Here is a 20,680-nt window from a genome sequence, read left to right on the forward strand (position 1 = left end):
AAAGATGGTAAGGTGCTTTGAGGCTAAACCTTGTGAAGAATGGTTAAAGAATCTTTGTACCTTGAGCCTAAAGAGGAAAAGGCTAAAGGGAGATATGATAGCTGTTTTTCTATATATGGAAAGAGGTTGTGGATTTATTCTCCAGAGAAGAATGAAGGCAGGAGAAGAACCAATGGGTTCTTTCAAGTAAAAGATCTTAACTGCAAAAATCCAATGATCCAATGAGTTCTTTATAGTGAAAGATTGAAACTTGAGGTGGAATTTTCTGAATATGAGAACAAATATAGTAACTTGTGGAACAGTCTACCTCCTGAAGTTATGGATACTCCGTCACTGAAAGTTTCGGTAAAAAAAGATTAAACCATGATTTGTTCAAGATGGTATGAGGACTCCTATACTGGGCAAAGGAGTGAGCAAGAAGATACCCAAGATACCCTTCGAACCCTATGATTTTAGGACCCTAATTAAATATTCCTCCTCAGGGAAGAATTCTAAAGATACAAAAGCTGTATTTCACCAATGTAATGATAGTAATCACAAATATAATAGAAAAATAATTTAGTGAGACTTGCCAGTAGCATATTTACTTAAAAGGATTTACTTTGAGGTTAATCCTACAGAAGCCTACTCACACTTAAATCCCACCGCTTTTAACACAGCCTGCTCACTAACGTGCATAGGTTGCTGTCTTTGGTCACTTAAACTTGTCAATCAATGGCAGCACAAATGATAAGTTTTTTTTACAGAATTTGTGCTTATATTACCTGAATTTCTTGTGATGGATGGCATCCTTTGTATTCCTTCTTCAAAGGGTTTGAGAATCTGATCTATTTTATTATGATGATTATATTTGACTGTCAGTGGTGTCAGATATAGGCATTCTAAAATTGTTTCAGTGGAATAAATTAGCTGCAATACTGTATATTTTTTCAGAACTTTTTGTTGTGACTGCAAGACTTCATTCAGCTTCAAAGAGGTCTTCTGTTTATTAGGAGGCTATCTTCACCACCTATATAATTAAAAAAGAAAGTTGTAATGATCATTACTTTCAGAATGAAACAAGTATTGCAGTACATATTTTGTCTGGAGTAATTCCCACAGAGGAAGTTTTTATTACGATTGTATTCCTTTTAATAGTGGGGTTTGAATCCCATAAACTAAACACATTATTTTTTTTCTCTCCAGAGTTCCTTTGACCTGATGTAAATCCGCAAATAGCAGTTCATTATCCTGTTTTTTTTTACCGGAATGAGAGATTATAACATTTCTGTCCACTAATTACGAAAACCCATCTAGGTATATCACCATACAATTAATCTACCGCAGGAAATAATGATCCAGGGTGGGAATTTAAGTTTTTACCCACATCAAAAGATTTATCCAGCCCATTTAATGTAATGAAGATGAAAAACATGTTCATTATGCAGAGTATCTGAAATGAAAATCAGTTCTTGGATTTCAGCATAAAATTACAAGACTCAACATACATAACTGTCAAGTTACCTGACTTGCTAAAACTAATCTGTCAAAAACAGTTTGAGAAAGGGTTCACCCCAATATTTTTGCCGTTGATCAGTCACTAAGTCAAGCCTGATTCTTTGCAACCCCATGCACACCAGCCTCTGGTCTTCCTCTGGCATCCCCTTCTCCTTTTGCCTTAAATCTTTCCCAACATCAGGGTCTTTTCCAAGGAGTCTTCTCACCTCATTAGGTGGCTAAAGTATTTGAGCTTCAGCTTCAGTATCTGTCCTTCTAAAGAACATTGAGAAAAAGTAGTAGTTAAGAAGCTTGCCCTAAATCAGGTTCAGTATTAAGCAGTGGCCACATCAACGATGTCCTCCGTATTGCAGTGCAAACCTTATAATTTCCAGCTAATTGTGTTATTTAGAAAAAAAAAATGACCTAATCATCTGATGCAAGATATCTTGTCTCCAAAACAGCAATGATTTTGATATTAAGATATTATCTAAAATTAAAATTTCAAAGCTGATGCTAAACTGTCAATGGTATTCCAAGCACACAGCATATCCTGGCATTTTTGCCATATGGATCAAAAGCTCTTTAGATGGTTTACAGTTCTTAATATTTCAAAGTGTGATAGTTAACACTTGATTCTAATCACTTTGTTGAGTATTTGTACTTGTACATCAACTTAGTGCTGCTTCTTATTAACCACATAGATAGATTTCTCCAAGAGACTCTACTTCAACCTTATCCTTCAAGTCTTTCAATTGTGAACTATTTTACTAGGATAATCTAATAACTTTACAGTTACAATCACCAATTTCATTTATGAGTCAAATTTCCTCCCAAATGTTTCTTAGAAATGGTGCAAAATATACAGGTCAGTTTTCCTTCAGCAGCACAATATTTCACATTATTGTGTAAGTTTCTTTTTTAACTTTTAAAACCTTGAAAATAGATTTGAAAATAGATTGCACATAACGGAAAACGTTGTGAAGGCGCAATGGATATGTTAGGTGCCCTGAGTTATTTGCAAAAATAATAAAAGTGGGATGCAAACAAACAACTAAAATTACTAAGGACCAAACAAACTTGTCCCTACCTTGTCAATGTATCCCTCATGGTACCCATATACCAAATGAAATTTCTCTTGGCAGCCTTCACAAGTGACTTTATTAGATTTCCCAAATGCATGCATGCATACATACATACATACATACATACATACATACATACATACCCCTAGCATACTACAAAATGAAGTGAGGCAAAGTGTTAGCCTCAGACATTATTTTTATTGACAACATGCTTTTGATTATCACAGAACTCCAAATGCCTTTTTTTTTTCCAGAAATAAAATTGCTTTAACACCCAGCTGCTTGGGGGATTACCAAAGAGAACTTGAGGAGATACAGATTATAACATAATTGCCACTTCATCTGATATATTTCATCTTAATTAGTTGTAATTGGGCTTTAGTTTATCTGGATCTCTCTCTCTCTCTCTCTCTCTCTCTCTCTCTCTCTTTCTATCTCTCTCTCTCTCTCATCTATTTATCTGTCTGCCTTTTTTCTTTCAAACTGAAGGTGCTAGGAAAAAAACGCCACCTTTCAAATACTGCTGCTATGTTGCTATCTTAATTATAACCTATTCATTTATTAAATTTAGCTGCCATCCATCTCATTGTCAAATAACTCTAGAATAATATAAAAGTTAATAGAAAACAATAAGAACATTAGAAGATGTTTTAAAAAATATTAAAATGTTGCTATGCAGGAAAAAAACATTGCTGCAAATAATATCAACAATATTTGATCCAAGGATACTTGGAAGTATCTCAGATATAAATATTAGTCAAACACAAGTTTATTTTTTTTCCAAAAAAGTCTTGTATATATATTGATTTTGGGTTTTACGGATTAGATAAATTTGTTATAGAAATGGCTAGTTTATACTATTATGTAACTAATTTTTAAAAAGTCTTGTATATATCACACCATTCTCCAAGTCAGAGTTAAAAACACAAGCCCACAAAATCTTGGATACCTTTTCTCATCTGAGGATTACATTGTAGTTCTTGCAGCCAGCAGAAAGTAGGCTAGAAGGTTGTCAATTTCCTCTCCATTTCCATTTTAATTTTTTTCCCTGGGGAGAATTTTTTTTAAAATTCTACAAGGATGCAACTGGAATGAGTGTCACTTCAGAAAAGCCAGGCTCCTTACCCATTTACCCATTTATGAATGTTTTCATTGTCTCATATAATGACAGTGCGTGTGTTATGTGTGCATGCCCATGTGCGCGCGTGTGTGTGAGAGAGAGACACAGAGACACAGACCTAAATGACTAAAGAAATGGAGTGCTTAAAGAGGCTCTTATTTTGTAGATCCTGTGTAGAATATCAAAGGGAACAGTCAACATTCCATAAAATAGTTTACCAGACAGACACTAGGGATGTCATGATTGACTCAAGAGGGTAGTTAAACTGGATCTGTGTGGTGCTAAATCTAATCTCTGAGTTAATTAATTGGTCAGTTGGTCAATCTCTGAGTTAATTAATTGGTCAGTTAATTTAATTTTGGAATCTACACAACTCATATACCCCATGGCCCAGTTAAATGATGCAAACAAAGCTATTATGTTAAAAGTTCATTTAAAGAGATCTCTACAGCATTGGGAACACATTCTAGAATTAAACATGTTACAGTTCTGATACCAAACAAATGCTTAAGTATCTACCTGAAATCAGGGTACTTTAAAGTCATTTTTTTTTTTATCCAAAAAGTTTTTATTGGTCAAAAAAGGTTTATACAAATACATATCAGGTATGGTAAATTTTCATTTTTCTTATACAAGATAAGAATTTTACTCAAAATTTTAAACACATACAACAGCCATATGGCAAGCAGGTGATACGAAGTAGCTAAGTTTATCAATCTTACATACGCAATAAAGAAGGGTCAAGAATAATCAGAATATCATACAAAGGAGAATAAGGAAAACCAACACAATACCAAATATCATTGTCACTTCCTAGTTTTGGATCTCAGAACTCTGGGTTCAGCCTGACCCAACTCCAGGGCCGCAACAGCGGCAGCCGCCTCCTCCCATGGTCTATAACCTCCCTTCTTCAACTCCTGGGTCATCTAATTCCAGGAGGGCTTTGTGTTCCTCCACGTAGGCCGCAGCCTCCGCAATTGTACTAATTTTTTCGTAATGCCCTCCCGAAAATCATCAATCCTCTGGCATCAGCCATCTGAAGCCTACTCCTTCTGGTACAATTTGCTTGACAAAAGTAATATTTCTTTCTCATTTCACGTACCTGTCTGGGAATCTGCCTCAGAATGGCTATCTCCTGCCCCTATAAGTCAGTGCCCCACTCCTATGTTTTCTAAGAATTTCATCTCGCCTCTTCTCACAAATTTGACATGAACCTCTCTAGGAACTGCATGCGTGCGTGCATATTTTGAATTAACTCTATAAGCTCGATCCACATCCCAATTCATAAAGTCAACACCTCTCCCAAGAAATTCTCCCAACAGTTTAGTCACAACATCTCTCAAGTCTTCTTGGTCCACTTCTTCCAGATTTTGAAACCTAAGGAAATAAGACATTTTATCCATCTGTAGTCCAAGCACAGCATTGCCTGTCGTCTCCTCTCTTTCTGCACTGCCCGCATCTCTCCTCCAGACCTTCCACTTTCTGCTTGTTTTCTGCTGAGACTTGTTGAGTGTCCTTTAAATCCTTTTGGATAGTCACAATTTCTGCTCTTATTTCATCCAGTTTCTTGTCCATATTAGATAACTTTTCCAAAATTCTCTCCATTTCTCCAGCAGTTGGTCTCTGACCTTTGCCATTTAAAAATTTTTAAAATCCTCAGGCAAGCACAGTATCCTTGTAATTTCCTCCGGATCCACCAGGGGCACTCACAGGAGCAACGAGTCCAGAGTACAGTTAGTCAACCAGGAAGCCGAAGGAAGTGATGTCATCAAGATTCTCATAGTGAAGGCGGAAGCTGGACGCCACCATTGTTCTCAGAGGAGGGGGGCCTCAAACCCTCCCTCCTAAATTTCTCCATCACCTCTTCTAAAGTCATTTGACTACATTAACCCTAAAATATTTTCACCGAACCGGCATAAAATGAAAAATAGCTTTTCATTGTCTCATATAATGACAGTGCGTGATTTATGTGTGCATGCCCATGTGCGCGCGTGTGTGTGAGAGAGAGACACAGAGACACAGACCTAAATGACTAAAGAAATGGAGTGCCTAAAGAGGCTCTTATTTTGTAGATCCTGTGTAGAATATCAAAGGGAACAGTCAACATTCCATAAAATAGTTTACCAGACACTAGGAATGTCATGATTGACTCAAGAGGGTAGTTAAACTGGATCTGTGTGGTGCTAAATCTAATCTCTGAGTTAATTCCCTTGGTCAGTTAATTTAATTTTGGAATCTACACAACTCACATATCCCATGGCCCAGTTAAATGATGCAAACAAAGCTATTATGTTAAAAGTTCATTTAAAGAGATCTCTACAGCATTGGGAACACATTCTAGAATTAAACATGTTACAGTTCTGATACCAAACAAATGCTTAAGTATCTACCTGAAATCAGGGTACTTTAAAGTCATTTTTTTTATCCAAAAGTTTTATTGGTCAAAAAGGTTTATACAAATACATATCAGGTATGGTAAATTTTCATTTTTCTTATACAAGATAAGAATTTTACTCAAAATTTTTAAACACATACAACAGCCATATGGCAAGCAGGTGATATGAAGTAGCTAAGTTTATCAATCTTACATACGCAATAAAGAAGGGTCAAGAATAATCAGAATATCATACAAAGGAGAATAAGGAAAACCACCACAATACCAAATATCATTGTCACTTCCTAGTTTTGGATCTCAGAACTCTGGGTTCAGCCTGACCCAACTCCAGGGCCGCAACAGCGGCAGCCGCCTCCTCCCATGGTCTATAACCTCCCTTCTTCAACTCCTGGGTCATCTAATTCCAGGAGGGCTTTGTGTTCCTCCACGTAGGCCGCAGCCTCCGCAATTGTACTAATTTTTTCGTAATGCCCTCCCGGAAAATCATCAATCCTCTGGCATCAGCCATCTGAAGCCTACTCCCTTCTGGTACAATTTGCTTGACAAAAGTAATATTTCTTTCTCATTTCACGTACCTGTCTGGGAATCTGCCTCAGAATGGCTATCTCCTGCCCCTATAAGTCAGTGCCCCACTCCTATGTTTTCTAAGAATTTCATCTCGCCTCTTCTCACAAATTTGACATGAACCTCTCTAGGAACTGCATGCGTGCGTGCATATTTTGAATTAACTCTATAAGCTCGATCCACATCCCAATTCATAAAGTCAACACCTCTCCCAAGAAATTCTCCCAACAGTTTAGTCACAACATCTCTCAAGTCTTCTTGGTCCACTTCTTCCAGATTTTGAAACCTAAGGAAATAAGACATTTTATCCATCTGTAGTCCAAGCACAGCATTGCCTGTCGTCTCCTCTCCTTTCTGCACTGCCCGCATCTCTCCTCCAGACCTTCCACTTTCTGCTTGTTTTCTGCTGAGACTTGTTGAGTGTCCTTTAAATCCTTTTGGATAGTCACAATTTCTGCTCTTATTTCATCCAGTTTCTTGTCCATATTAGATAACTTTTCCAAAATTCTCTCCATTTCTCCAGCAGTTGGTCTCTGACCTTTTGCCATTTAAAAAAATTTTTTAAAATCCTCAGGCAAGCACAGTATCCTTGTAATTTCCTCCGGATCCACCAGGGGGCACTCACAGGAGCAACGAGTCCAGAGTACAGTTAGTCAACCAGGAAGCCGAAGGGAAGTGATGTCATCAAGATTCTCATAGTGAAGGCGGAAGCTGGACGCCACCATTGTTCCCCAGAGGGAGGGGGGGCCTCAAACCCTCCCTCCTAAATTTCTCCATCACCTCTTCTAAAGTCATTTGACTACATTAACCCTAAAATATTTTCACCGAACCGGCATAAAATGAAAAATAGCTTTCTTTTAAAACAAAATAAAATCCTCTATCAAAGCAAGGATTTTCTTCTCTGTGAAATGTAATATTTAAATATGGAAAGGTGTCAAAAAGTTAACTATAGAGCAATTTTTCGTCAACAACAGAATTCATCTTAGATTATATCATCATAGCTATTCTCAAACTGGCTATTAAAACTTTCTTATAATCCATCACTAATCATAGCATACTCCCAGAGTGCGTAAAATAAGTAAAATTACTTTTGCTTGTAAGGATATATTTTCTCTGACAATCTCTACAACCACAGCAACAACAACAAAAGCTTCCAACCACTCATTTCACTGATTAGGACCACACATGCATAAGTACAATATTTTTAAATATATATATATCAAGAATGAGTTTATACTGTAACTATAGCATTAGCAATGGCTTCAGGACCTTAAAAATGTTATAATGGTACCTACCAATTTGAGATTAAGGTGATTTATCAAAAAGTGTATTTAGGGTATATTGACCTCCCTAAAGAATGCATTTGTAAGGATGGAAACCACTTTTATTTATGCTGAAGATGTAAGAAAGTTGAGGCTTATTGACCCACACATTTGATCATGTGATCATTTAGTATTTTTTGGCATTGTATATTAAGGTATAAAGGGACATGGTGGCTCAGTGGCTAAGACACTGTGCTTTTTGACCGAAAGGTCGGCAGTTCAGCAGTTCGAATCCCTAGTGCCGCATAACAGGGTGAGTTCCTGTTACTTGTCCCAGCTTCTGCCAATCTAGCAGTTCGAAAGCACATAAAAAATGCAAGTAGAAAAATATGGACACCTATGGTGGGAAGGTAACAGTGTTCCGTGCGCCTTTGGCATTTAGTCATGCTAGCCACATGACCATGGAGACATATTCGGACAGCGCTGGCTCTTCGGCTTTGAAACAGAGATGAGCACCACCCCCTAGAGTCGGGAACGACTAGCACATATGTGCGAGGGGAACTTTTACCTTTACCTTCTATTAAGGTATATTAGTAGATTTATGACAAAATCTTTAAATATTAAAGATGTTAACATAATAATTAATTAAATATCAAATCTTTGGAATTTGATTTGATTATCAGGAATTGTGGTTGTATTGAGCATGAGCATGGCAAAAAGAATTACATTAACAAATTGGAAAAATGATATTAGTCCAGATACCAAGGAAAGATTATTAAAAATGTGTGATCTGTTGAAAAAAAAGGCAATATTTTCTATCAATAAAATATCTCTTATTACACCAGACATTTTGTGATATTTTACTATGTCTTACATTATTTACTATATAGCATAGTTGTGAATTCTTTGGTAAACTAGTGACTGTCAATAAGTATAAAATATAAAATACATTTTTCCTTCTTAATTTGTATCTTTAGCCCGTATTTTAATTGTTTTCAGTTTCTTTTTTTAATAAGATTAAAGACTGCTTATTTTGGGGAAAAAAGAAAGTACAATGTAATTATGATATATAATGCAGAGCCAATGTCTAACTAAAAGCCTCTGGACTCAGACTGTTGTCTTTTATACACGATGTCAATATATCAATTTTTTGCTAAGGTTGGAATTTAACACAACTTTTGCTATATCTACACTCAGCTCAGTGGTGGGTTGCTACCACCCAGATCCAGGCGAACCGGTTGTGGCAGCGGCGGGAGACTCTGCCCGCCCGCCTGGACGTCTCTGCGCATGCACAGAAGCTTCTACACATGTGCAGAAACAGTGTGCGCAAAACGGTAGCGGCCAAAATTGAAACCACTACTGACTCAGCTACATTATTCGCCCGTTCCAAGCTGTGTCATAAACCCAGATGGCTGGGTCATTTGTGACTGGTCAGTACCAATGTGCAATCTGGTTTGCTAACAATAGATAACTAGCACTAGCCTAAAGCTGAACATATTTCCTCCCACATTACGAAGGATGAAATAAAGCAGAATAAAACTCTTCATTACTTGAAGTATACCAGTTGCCAAAATAGTGAGAAATTTGTCCCTTCCAATTCTTCAATCCTGCCTGAGGCAACAGAATGACCAGGTCTGATAATGAGAAACAGAGGGAAAAAGTTTTTTTTTTCCTGAAACTCTTCATAATTGCACAACTTCTTCAAACATAGAAGAGGTTAGGTAGATCTGGCTAGACAGACAGAAAAAACTATACTTTACATGGGGAAAAAAATGGTACTCAATGGAAAGGTCCTTCTTTCGACTTCTGCAGCTTTTTAAAAAGGAACCAGGGATGGGGATCGGGATCGGAACAACCAACTAATTAGTGATTGTTTTAGATCACAGGTAGGGAAAGATGGCCTTTTTATGACTTGAGGACTTCAACTCCCAGAATTCCTGAGCCAGCCACAAGTCCACAAGTCATAAAGGGGCCAGCCAGCGTTCCCCACTTTTGTTTTAGATTCAAGCCATACTGACCAGAGTTAAAACTGTTGAGTCCAGCTGTCTTGCTCCAAGATATAGTTTGGGCCCATCAATATTGGGAACAGCAATAACACACCTTCTCCAAGTGTGCCTTTCTTCTTCCTAACATGATGCCGAAATAGGTCTCTTCTCCAACCAACTCACCATCACTCAGGTGATAACCTCTTACTGACCAGCCAATAGGTGAAACTTTTGTGAATGTAATACTAGTCTCCTGGATATTTTGCAACCTTATCAAATTAAACCAATGTGAGGAGACAGATTTCTTACTCAGTTATACCAGAATGCACATAAGGATATTTTTATCAGGCATCCTCCACTATAAAATGAGAATAGAATAGAATTTTTTATTGGCCAAGTGTGATTGGACACACAAGGAATTTATCTTGGTGCATATGCTGTCGGTGTACATGAAAGATACGTTCATCAAGAATCATAAGGTGCAACACTTAATGATAGTCATAGGGTATAAATAAGCAATCAGGAAACAATATCAATATAAATCGTAAGGATACAAGCAACAAAGTTACAATCATACAGTCATAAGTGGAAGGAGATGGGTGATGGGAATGATGCATTAATATTAATGCAGAAGTGGGGAGATAATCAGGATTGAATGAAGATTCTATCTAATTCTCTCTCTACCTGGCAATTTTTTTTTAGTTTTTGAAGGAGAAAAGATTAAAATGTTGTGGATTTAGCCTCAGTAATTCAAGTTAAATGCCTATGCCTACTCCTTAGAATTACTTCTTAATAAGAAAGATCTTGGATCAGCATTGACTACTAAACAGCATACATAAAACCATAAAAAAGAGAACTCTTGACCTTTGGGCACAAACCAGAGGTGCTATTCAGCAGGTTCTGACCAGTTCTGGAGAACCGGTAGTGTAAATTTTGAGTAATTCAGAGAACCGGTAAATACTACCTCTGACTGGGACTGGCCCCATCTATTCTCTCCCTCTTGAGTCCAAGCTCATTGGGAGGAAATGGGGATTTTGAAGTAACCTTCCCCTGGAGTGGGGAGGGAATGGAGATCTTACAGTATCCTTCCCATGGAGCAGGGTGGGAACGGAGATTTTACAGTATCCTTCCCCTGCCTTGCCACACCCATCAAGCCATGCCCACACAACCAGTAGTAAACAATTTTGAATCCCACCACTGGTGGCATGCGTAGCCATATTGGTGGGCCCGCGAGCTCAGCTCTAGCACGCATGCGTGCGCTGGCCAGCTGATTTTCAGGCCTTCTAGGCCTACCTGCAATAGGGAAACAGGCTTTTTCCTACCTCCGGAAGGCCTGATGGAGGTGGGGAAGGCCCGTTTTTTGCTCTCCTCATGCTCCAGAGACCTTTCTAGAGCCTGGGGGTGGGGAACGGCTTTTCCCACCCACCCCTGAGGCCCTTCGGAGGCCAAAAACTGCCTGTTTGCCAACTTCCAGTCCCACGGGAAGTTGGAAAATGAGCCGTTTCTGGCCTCCAGAGGACCTCTGGGGATGGGTGGGGAAGGCTGTTTGATCTGCCCAAGGCTCCTAGAAAGGCTCTGGAGCCTGAGGAGAGCAAAAAACGGGCCTTTGAGTCCCACCGGAAATTGGCAAATGGGTTGGGGATAGCCGTTTTAGCCCCCCGCCAGGCTCCTAGAAAGGTTCTGAAGCCTGGTGAGAGCAAAAAATGGACCTATGGGGCCCACTGTGCCAAAAGCGGGGGGGAACACAGGGGTGTCACGTGCACATGCATGGGGGCAGGGCGCATAGAATTATGAGTGTGGGCACGCACACGAACCCCCCCTCGCAACCCCCGCTTTTGGCACACGATGGCAAAAAGGTTCACCATTACTGATCTATACTGAAGAATAGAATAGCCCAACTGCAAAATATCACTGCAACGGAAAAATCCACTAGTTCAATTCCAGGTAGGAGTAAAGAATTTTGTAACTTATTTGGGTGAATTCAAAGGAAAGTTACTGATGGGACAATAGAAAGAAGGTCTTAAATAAGATTGCAGAAATTTACTAACATGTGATCAATTGGGGTTAGTTGACTAATAACCTCAACCTCTGTTTATGTACACTAGCTTGCCAATCAGAGTTGTGTTAATATGTTTTATCTGATTGCTGGCAAGAGGTATTTTGGTCTTTTTCTTTCCTTTGTAGCTATAAAAGTCTGTTTGGAATAGTGTTTATCTCTATGTGCTTGTTGATGGCTGATTTGTCTGAATGCCAAGCTTCCAAGAATTGACCTAAATGCCAAAGCCCACTGCAACTACATAGCAATAAAGGCTCTAAGAGTTGTAAACCTAATCTTATGCAGCTTCTTTTCCAAAAACTCTACACTACTAACCAGAGCATATAAAACATTTGCCAGACCTATTCTTGAATACAGCTCATCTGTCTGGAACCCATACCACATCTCTGACATTAATACAATCGAACGTGTCCAGAAATATTTTACTAGAAGAGTTCTTCGCTCCTCTGAAAACAACAAAATACCTTATGCCACCAGACTTGAAATCCTGGGATTAGAAAATTTAGAACTCCGCCGACTTCGACATGACCTGTGTTTAACACACAGAATCATCTATTACAATATCCTTCCTGTAAAAGACTACTTCAGCTTCAGTCACAATAATACAAGAGCAAACAATAGATTCAAACTTAATGTCAACCGCTTCAAACTTGATTGCAGAAAATATGACTTCTGTAACAGAGTTGTTAACGCTTGGAACTCATTACCAGACTCTATAATCTCTACTCAAAATCCCAAAATCTTCAACCAAAAACTGTCTACTATTGACCTTACCCCATTCCTAAGAGGACAATAAGGGGTGTGCATAAGAGCACAAATGTGCCTACTGTTCCTGTCCTATTGTTCCCTTTCATTATAACAAATTAACATGGTTGTTGCATTATATTGTTTGCTTATATATTTTTTTTTCTTTTATAATGTGTTGATTTTCTTATGTTGATGTTTGTGTATACTGTTGTGACAAAATGAAATAAAAATAATTCCCTAGCATTTTTGGATTTAGGTATTCAAGTCTAAGAATTTAGGTGCTCAGGTCTAAGGTGCTCAAAGTTTCCCAATTGAAACGATATGTCCATGTGTTGCGAGATTAATCAGTTTACTCTAAATTCTCTGTTAGTCGGTGTTCATGGATGAGCTCTTCTGCCTGTCTGTGTACAGACTGTTAAAAGTTCTCATACTATATATTATAGGTGTCCTGTTTGTTTGTTTTTTTAAGGCTACTGGAACTTCTGGTGTACTTAAGAAGTTTTTTGGAGGGCTCTGGTTGATTTTTCTTTTTATTAATTCACAACTTGAGTCCAACATTTTTGTGGCTAAGTGAGATAGTTAAGTGACTTTTGCCCCATTTTACAACCTTTCTTCCCACAGTTTTTAAATGAGTCACTGAAGTTGTTACATTAGTAAGACGGTTGTTAAGTGAATCTGGCTCCCCATTAACTTTGCTTGTCAGAAGATCACAAAAGGTGATCGATAACCTGACCCCAGAACACTGCAACCATCATAACTATGAGTCAATTGTCAAGCATCTCAATTTTGATCATGTGACCGTGGGGATTTTCCAGTGGTCATAAGTGTGAAAAATGGTCATATGTCATTTTTTCAGTGCCGTTGTAACTTTTATAGCTCAAGGACTACCTGATGCAGGGATGTTAATAATAAAGAAGCTACCTCAAGAGTTTATCCCCTGGTGATGCCATGAGATTGTAGTAAGCCAGTGATGGCTAACTTTTTTTTCCTTGAGTGCTGAAAGCACATGTGCTCACACCCATAATGCACTAACCCCCCCCTGCGCGACGCCCCTATGCATGCGCATGGGAACCACGCATGTGGCCCTGCCCCCCTGCACATGCACACGCGACCTCACCAGCGCTCTGTTTTGGGCCTAGCAGGCCTCCCTGAAGCCTCCAGAGGCCGGAAACGGACCGTTTCCGGACTTCTGTTATTTCCGGTAGGCCCATTTTTCACCCTCCCCAGGCTCCAGAGACTTTCCTGCAGCCTCCAGGAGGGCGAAAACGGCTTTCCCCGGCCCTCCAAAGGCTCATTTCCAGACTTTCGGGAGGCCCATTTATCACCCTCTCAGAGCCTCCACGCAAGCCCTGTACTTACCTGACATCCAAAATGGGCCACTTGGAGACTCCTGGGAGGGGGTGGATGGCGTGGGTGGGGCCAGCCAAAAATCAACTGGCTGGTGCACATGCATGCACGATGGAGCTGACCTAGGGCAACACTCGTGCCATAGGTTCGCCATCACAGTAATAGGCTATTTTTTTCCCTGATGTTTCTGATGTATGACAGTGTTATTCTTTTCAGAGCTTGTGTTGGTTGTGCTGTTGTGGGTTGATGGTCAGCCACCTTTTGGTAAATTTGCATAGGTACTGATTTTATTGGAAGATATTGTATAAGGTAATCTGTTTCTTTTTTCTGGTGTTCTGGGTTGCTGTATTTATACTCTTCTAAATAATGTTCTTACATAGCTCCTCTTGTGGGAAATTGGATTATTACTTTGGTAATGGAGTTCCTGGTTAGCATGAGTCGTTTTTTGATAGACTTGTGTTTCTAATTTGCCGCTAATTTGCATGATGCAATCAGTGCTGAAGAAGTCCTGCCTACAAAGAATCTTGTTTAGCTTTGCACTTAAACTGCAGGACCAGAAGAGCGCACAGGAGATTATGGGACTGGGCAGGGAGCCATCTGCTCCCTGCCCTGGGTGGTTCAGGATGACGTTGCTATGCTTATGCTGTGCAGTCACTTGGCCTTTTACAGGAGATCATGAGTTCATTTTTCCATTTGTAACCCTCCCATGTTTTCCCAGTGCTTATCTTTTTCTATTCCATTAAAAAAAACAAAAAAACCCTGGAATAGCTGCACAATGTATTTTGATTTTGTATTGCTTAGGATTGCTCCATCTGGAGTCATCCCACGGCCAACATAATCAAAATCTCTGGATGTCCTCATGTGCTAATTTGGGGCAGGTGAGGATAGCCGGATGGATCTTTGACTCTTTCCAAGATCCTGGACTGATGCACCCAAATCCATCCCAAAAGTTTTGCATCCAAAGTAATTCAATGCTCAGAACAGGGCTGCTGACTTTAAGGAGTCTCCCCCTGATTAAACAGGGCAAGAACTGCAGCCTAAGCATTTAACACAAGAACTCATTCTTTTGTTCAGAGTGAAAAAAAAATGGGAATAGAATAATGGCAGCCTGAATTTGGCTTTAGTACACCTCTTGTTAGCATTATTATCTGCAATCTGACACAGGCCTGCTCTTTAGCACCCTTTAGTATGATACAGGTAGACCTCAACCTTCGACCACAATGAAGCCCAAAATTTCCATTACTAAGCAAGATAGTTCTTAAGTGAGTTTTACGACCTTTCTTGCCACAGTTGTTAAGTGACTCGCTAACTTATCAGTTGTTAAGTTAGTAACATGGTTGTTAAACGAACCTGGCTTTCCCATCAGGTGGCAAAAGGTGATCACATGACCTCTGGGACTCTGCAACCATCATAAATATGAGTCAATTGCCAAGCGTCTGAATTTTGATCACATGACCATGGAGATGTTGCAATTGTCATGTGAAAAATGGTCATAAGTCACTTTTTTCAGTGCTGCTGTAACTTCAAACAGTCATTATATGAACTGTTGTAGGTCGAAGACTACCTGTACTCCTCATTAAATTTAGCAGCACACAACTGATATAGTAATCCTCATTAGATCCTTGAGCTGCAACTTAAAAGAACCATCAGGAAATATTGTATTCCGGTGTGTGCAAACTACAGTATTTTCCTTCAAAACACTTCAAGCACATTTCGTGTGGAGTGTGAAATGGATTGTTTTGAGGATCCTGAAAGTTTTTTTGTGCTCAAATCAGCCTCTCAGAGGAGATATGACAGTAACATCACCAAGAGATTGAATCAAATGGCCTCTTCTAATTTTGAGGCTTGCTTTTTTCCATATGTAAAATCAGCGCAGTAAGCCTAAAGTACCTATTTTGCTTATTTTGCATATTAAAAAAGCAGCAACTAAATTTTTGAAGATGCTATCTGTGAGAGCTCCAGGAGTAATAAAAATGTTTGCTAAATGGCAGGTGCCACTCTCCTTACTGCAAGCAGACACATCACTGTGCTTGCAGTATAACACACCTGACAGATGGAGATGCGTTCCTCTCCCACCTCACCCCAAAATACATGAGATTCTCAGTTCCTGCAGCCCATCTAGCCATCTTGAAAATGGAAAATAATCTCCTGCATGTGATTACAGCCCATTTCCATCTTGCAAGTTTCTTGTCCCCACCTGTAAGAAGGTAAAAGGAACTAGAGAGTTGCTAAATGAAATTCTCTGGCCATCTTGATTAGGGTCATGTACTTATGTTAGGTTGGATCTAGACTACATTTCCTACGGTACATTAATATATCTCCTGACAGTTCAGCTTCCCCTGGGAAAGACAGCGCACAGCTAGTTCCAAATGAAAGGTTAATGTGAAGCCACAGACCATTGGAGGAAAAAAGTCAAACTACAAAGTATGTTTGCTATCAGAAAGATTAGAGCTATTCCTGCTCTTGGTGGAAAAAGAAAGCAAAGTAATGTTCTCCATACTGGAGAACTTTCGGGATTTCTCCTTCAGTTCTTTAAGGAGGTTCTTTAAGGAGTAAATATCTATATTCTGCTATGTGAAACAGCAATTAACTCATAGTACTGTGGACAGGCTTTCTCAAGAAAAATAATCCCAAAGTGAAATTCTAATGGAGAATTCTGCAGGGATCGGTTAGAGATGAGAACAGCAGTTCCCTAAAATAAGCATGTTTTAGAACTGTCCATTGGTTCACAGATAACCTAATGCCTTTACATTGCAGCAAATGTGAACATCAGTTTTACCAGCCTTTTTGAGTCTGGTGTCTTCTATCCAGCTGTGCTGCAATGATGAATCCCAGAATTCCTCTTTAAAATTCTAGGAGACGTAATCCTCAAAGATTTAACCAGCTGTTGGTAAAGACTAAGTTGAGCGTCTTCAGCCAGCCATTTGCAGAAATTTATATACAGATACTCATTGGAAGCTTAGAATCTCATTCTTGGGAGGGAAAAATCTCCTAAATATAATTAGTGTTACTGAGTAGATATCAGGATGATTATATAATTATAAATTCATCAACTTGGCCAGATGGTAACCTATTTTTGTCAAACACCAATTCATTTTTTATTTTTTTTAGGAGACTGAAATGCTGGGACTGACAGGTTACTCTAAAATTTAGAAATTAGGCGTGTTTGCTGTTCTTTGTTAATGAACTGTTAGGATTTCATCTGAGTGTAAGGACTGTGAGAAGTAGGAATGATCTTCATTTGGAGGGCAGCTGCATCTACATCTTGAGTAGTGAGGCTCTACCAAACCAACCTGCCTTCCAAGCCTATCTTTAGTTCCCCTAAATTCAATTGCACCCTTTACTTTGATATGCAAAAGTAACAGAATTCAAATTGGAAAGGAGAGATGGAGATTGTACAGCTGTTTTACAGTAATTGTTCTGGCATTTCTTAAGAATTGCTAAGTATCATAATTCAAGCAGTGGTGGTTGTCTAAGGCTTAGTGGTTTGGGGGGAAAGGAGCGAAGGGTCAAAACAATTGTCATTAAAAACATTAAGACAAATCGACAATATGTGCTTTTTCCATAACGGAAGGGGCAAATTGGAATAACGACGACAGACCACGCACCAGTCTAACACAAAGCAAAATCTAAAAGGAAATCGAAATGCAAGCAACCCAACGAAAATGACAGGAAAGTTCTCTGCCTATTTGAAGGATTTGGCGAGAGAGAGCCAGCGCAGCAAAGAGGAGGATAAATACCCAGTGCGGGTGAGAGCATGCTCAGTGCAGCCACGGTCCTACTGTACAGGCGGTGAAATGGATTAGTGGAAGGGGGTGGGGAAGCCAGGATCAAGGGGGGGAGGTGAGATCTGGCTCCACAATCTCGATTAAGGAAGAGATTTCCCCCCGGTCGTCCCGGACTGGCCGGCCGGCTGGCTGGCTGGCTGGCTGGCTGGCTGGCTAGCTCGCTCTCACCTCCCCGGCTTCCAGGCTGCAATTCCGAACGACGCATTTACCAGGGACGAGGCAAGGGGTTAAGGTTCCTCCGGGAGGATCCAGTTCGTGCAGAGCGCCAACCTCTCATCTCCCCGCTTCGCAGCCCCTGTAAGCAAGACCCTTCCAGCTAAAGCCCAGGATCAATCCGAATCAAATGGGAGCCGGGGAAGACTGCAGAGCCTCCCCGGCTTGCTTTGCTTGGGAATCGTCGTGGGGCCCTGAGAGGGCAGCTGCGTAACAGCGCAGCCCGTTCCAAACCCCGGCGCTCCAGGTACGGAACCCCCGCAGCGTATGGCTCGGTTCACTCTCTGCCCGCGCCCCGATCGCCGCGGGAGAAGTTGCGGGGAGCGCCCGCCTCCTCACCTTAGGCCGGCCTGTCAGCCGGGGGGGGGTGTCCAGTCGTCCACTCGTGAAAGCGGCTCTACAGTCCGGCTGCAACCTTCGCAGTCAGTCAACGGCAGGCTAAGGAGGCGGCGCCGGCGCCGCCGCCCCCTCCGCCGGAGCGCACAACCGCGCCGTTTCCGCCTTCAGGGCAGCGCGGCGAAGAGATGCGCCTGACCGCCCATGACGATGCAGCGTCGCCGCCGCTGCCGCTGAGGGAAAACCTCCCAGGTTTAACGTTCAGCCCGGCCGCTCTGGGTTCTCCCGGCCGCGCTTCGGGGAGGAGAGCGTTGCCGCGCCGTCCCTGGCTCTCCCGGATCTCCCGGAGAAATCCGCGGGCTGGTGGCTGGTTCCGCGCGCGGCCGTGCCTGTGTGAATGATGCAGGAGCGGGTGCCGGAGCGCGCGCTCCCCCGAAAGGCAGCGAGCCGCGCGCGTGCGGATGGAGACTCGATGGAGGCCGGCTCGGGCGTAACGGAGCTCGGCTCCTACCTCAGAGAAGGAAGTCCTTTGTTTGGAAATGGCTGCTTCTTCCCGGCCGCCCGAGCATCGCCCTACGCGCCCTTGAGCCTTGTTTACCCGCGGGCTGGAACGCGCCTGGCGCCGCCCTGGCAAGCCCCGCTTGCGCGACGCGATCCTAACCTGTAGATTCACTGAGAGACTACGTTATAGAATTGTAGCTGATGTTACCTAAGTTAGGTAAGGAAACGTCTGCAAGAAAAACAACCAGAACCCCTCATTTCAACCCTTTCAGATATTCTCCTTTATCAGAATTGTAGTTTTTGTTAATAGACTAGTTGTTCTTAATTGGCTCGAAAAAGCCATCTCCTGATGTGCAGCACCCCGTTTGGAGCTCTGGTCCCCAGAGGCAAAGTGGGTTTTCGCGGTAGGTGAAAAATAGCAGATAGTGTGAACACCTGTGGCTGCTCCTGTGCAAACACACAAGCTGTCAGGATCCTAATTGTACTTGCTTCGCTCCCTAGCACTCTATTTCGCTTTCCACAAGAGTAAATGGGTTGGGATTGGGGTAATAATACAGTTTATTAGCATAAAAAGCCCCATCTCTTCTCCTGCATCCCAGCATTGCAAGACCCACAAGGCTTTTCTCAACGTGATACCTAATCATACTTCAAAGATTGCCAATAGGGTTGAGCTTCTTTCAGCCCTATCCCTGAGATGTAACCATCTTATCACAGGCTACTAGTGAAATTCCCCTGCCCATGTTTAAAGTAATCCAAGACTTTGCAAGGACAATCTTAATTTGTTACATTTCATTCCCTTCACCAAAATCTGGTGTGTGCTATCACCCATGACCTTGCTATAAAATCAGGGACCAGAAGGGGATGGGAATCAGAAGTTCAGGCAGTTGATGTGTGTGTCCCCCTCTCCATCTCTGCTCAGCCGCATCCAGCACCTTTCCACTGTTTCTTAAAAGGATGGACTATCTGGCTCCCGAGTGGATCGTTCTCCCCTAAGAACTTTTTAATTCTGGAATGTAAAAAGGTCCATAATAAACAACTTTCCAGTTGTCTTATTCACACACGAGAAACAAGATGAAGGCATGCATGTGAGACACACCCTTTCCTAAATATTACCAAGACATATTTTAGCCATGATTGCATGCAAGTGGAAGGCAGTGGCATTATCAGCTGAATGAAGCAAATGATCAAAAATTCAACACCGAAGAGAGGAATTTACAATACTTAACGAATTCACAAATTGCTGGAAGAGTAAAAAAGTCACCTGAAGAAAGAAGAAACTTTGAGAAAAATGACTAAATTTGAAATGCTTATTCAGAATGAAGATCATGTATTGGAATGCATTAAAGATTGATACTGAAATATGGCACAGAGACGGAACAAATTAAATATTGCATGATCAAATGGATGTAAAACCTCAAATAAATGAGAAGAATAATGGGAAGGGGTATGGGAAAAAAAACCCATGAAATGTATTCCAAGGTACAATTTGGGGAAATTAATATAAAATGTTTTATAGATGGAGTATAAGTCCAAGATGGACAAACCATAAAATAATAAATGTTATTATCTTAACAGCAAATGCTGTTAAGAAAAAAGGAATATTTTCTCACATGTAGTGATCATGCAAAAATCCTCAAAATTTAGCATAAATTTGGAAAAGTAAAATTTGCCAATGATATAAAAATGGGAGAACCAAAATTGGAGTGTGTGTGTATATCTATATACACACATACATACATACACACACATATATATACATATACATACATAAATACATACATACATACATACATGGAATATACTTT

At 40.7% G+C, this 20,680-nt stretch overlaps 1 protein-coding gene across 4 annotated transcripts in view; it reads right to left on the bottom strand.

Moving 5' to 3' along the window:
- KBTBD11 (kelch repeat and BTB domain containing 11) overlaps window positions 1-20,315 on the bottom strand; it is a 32,039-nt gene extending 11,724 nt beyond the window's left edge. The window contains exons 1-3 of one of the 4 annotated variants that reach the window (XM_058177450.1): window positions 18,378-20,315; window positions 1,553-1,752; window positions 765-1,009 (exon numbers count right to left, since the gene is read on the bottom strand). In XM_058177450.1, the coding sequence (XP_058033433.1) occupies window positions 765-789 (25 nt within the window). In that variant the 5' untranslated portion in view covers window positions 790-1,009; window positions 1,553-1,752; window positions 18,378-20,315. Of the gene's footprint in view, window positions 1-764; window positions 1,010-1,503; window positions 1,753-18,377 lie in introns of all 4 variants that reach the window. The other 3 variants (XM_058177435.1, XM_058177459.1, XM_058177442.1) reach the window with 3 other exon arrangements.
- Between the last annotated feature and the right edge of the window lie 365 nt (window positions 20,316-20,680).

Source organism: Ahaetulla prasina, chromosome 1, assembly GCF_028640845.1.
Source record: "Ahaetulla prasina isolate Xishuangbanna chromosome 1, ASM2864084v1, whole genome shotgun sequence".
NCBI classification, from domain to species: domain Eukaryota; kingdom Metazoa; phylum Chordata; class Lepidosauria; order Squamata; family Colubridae; genus Ahaetulla; species Ahaetulla prasina.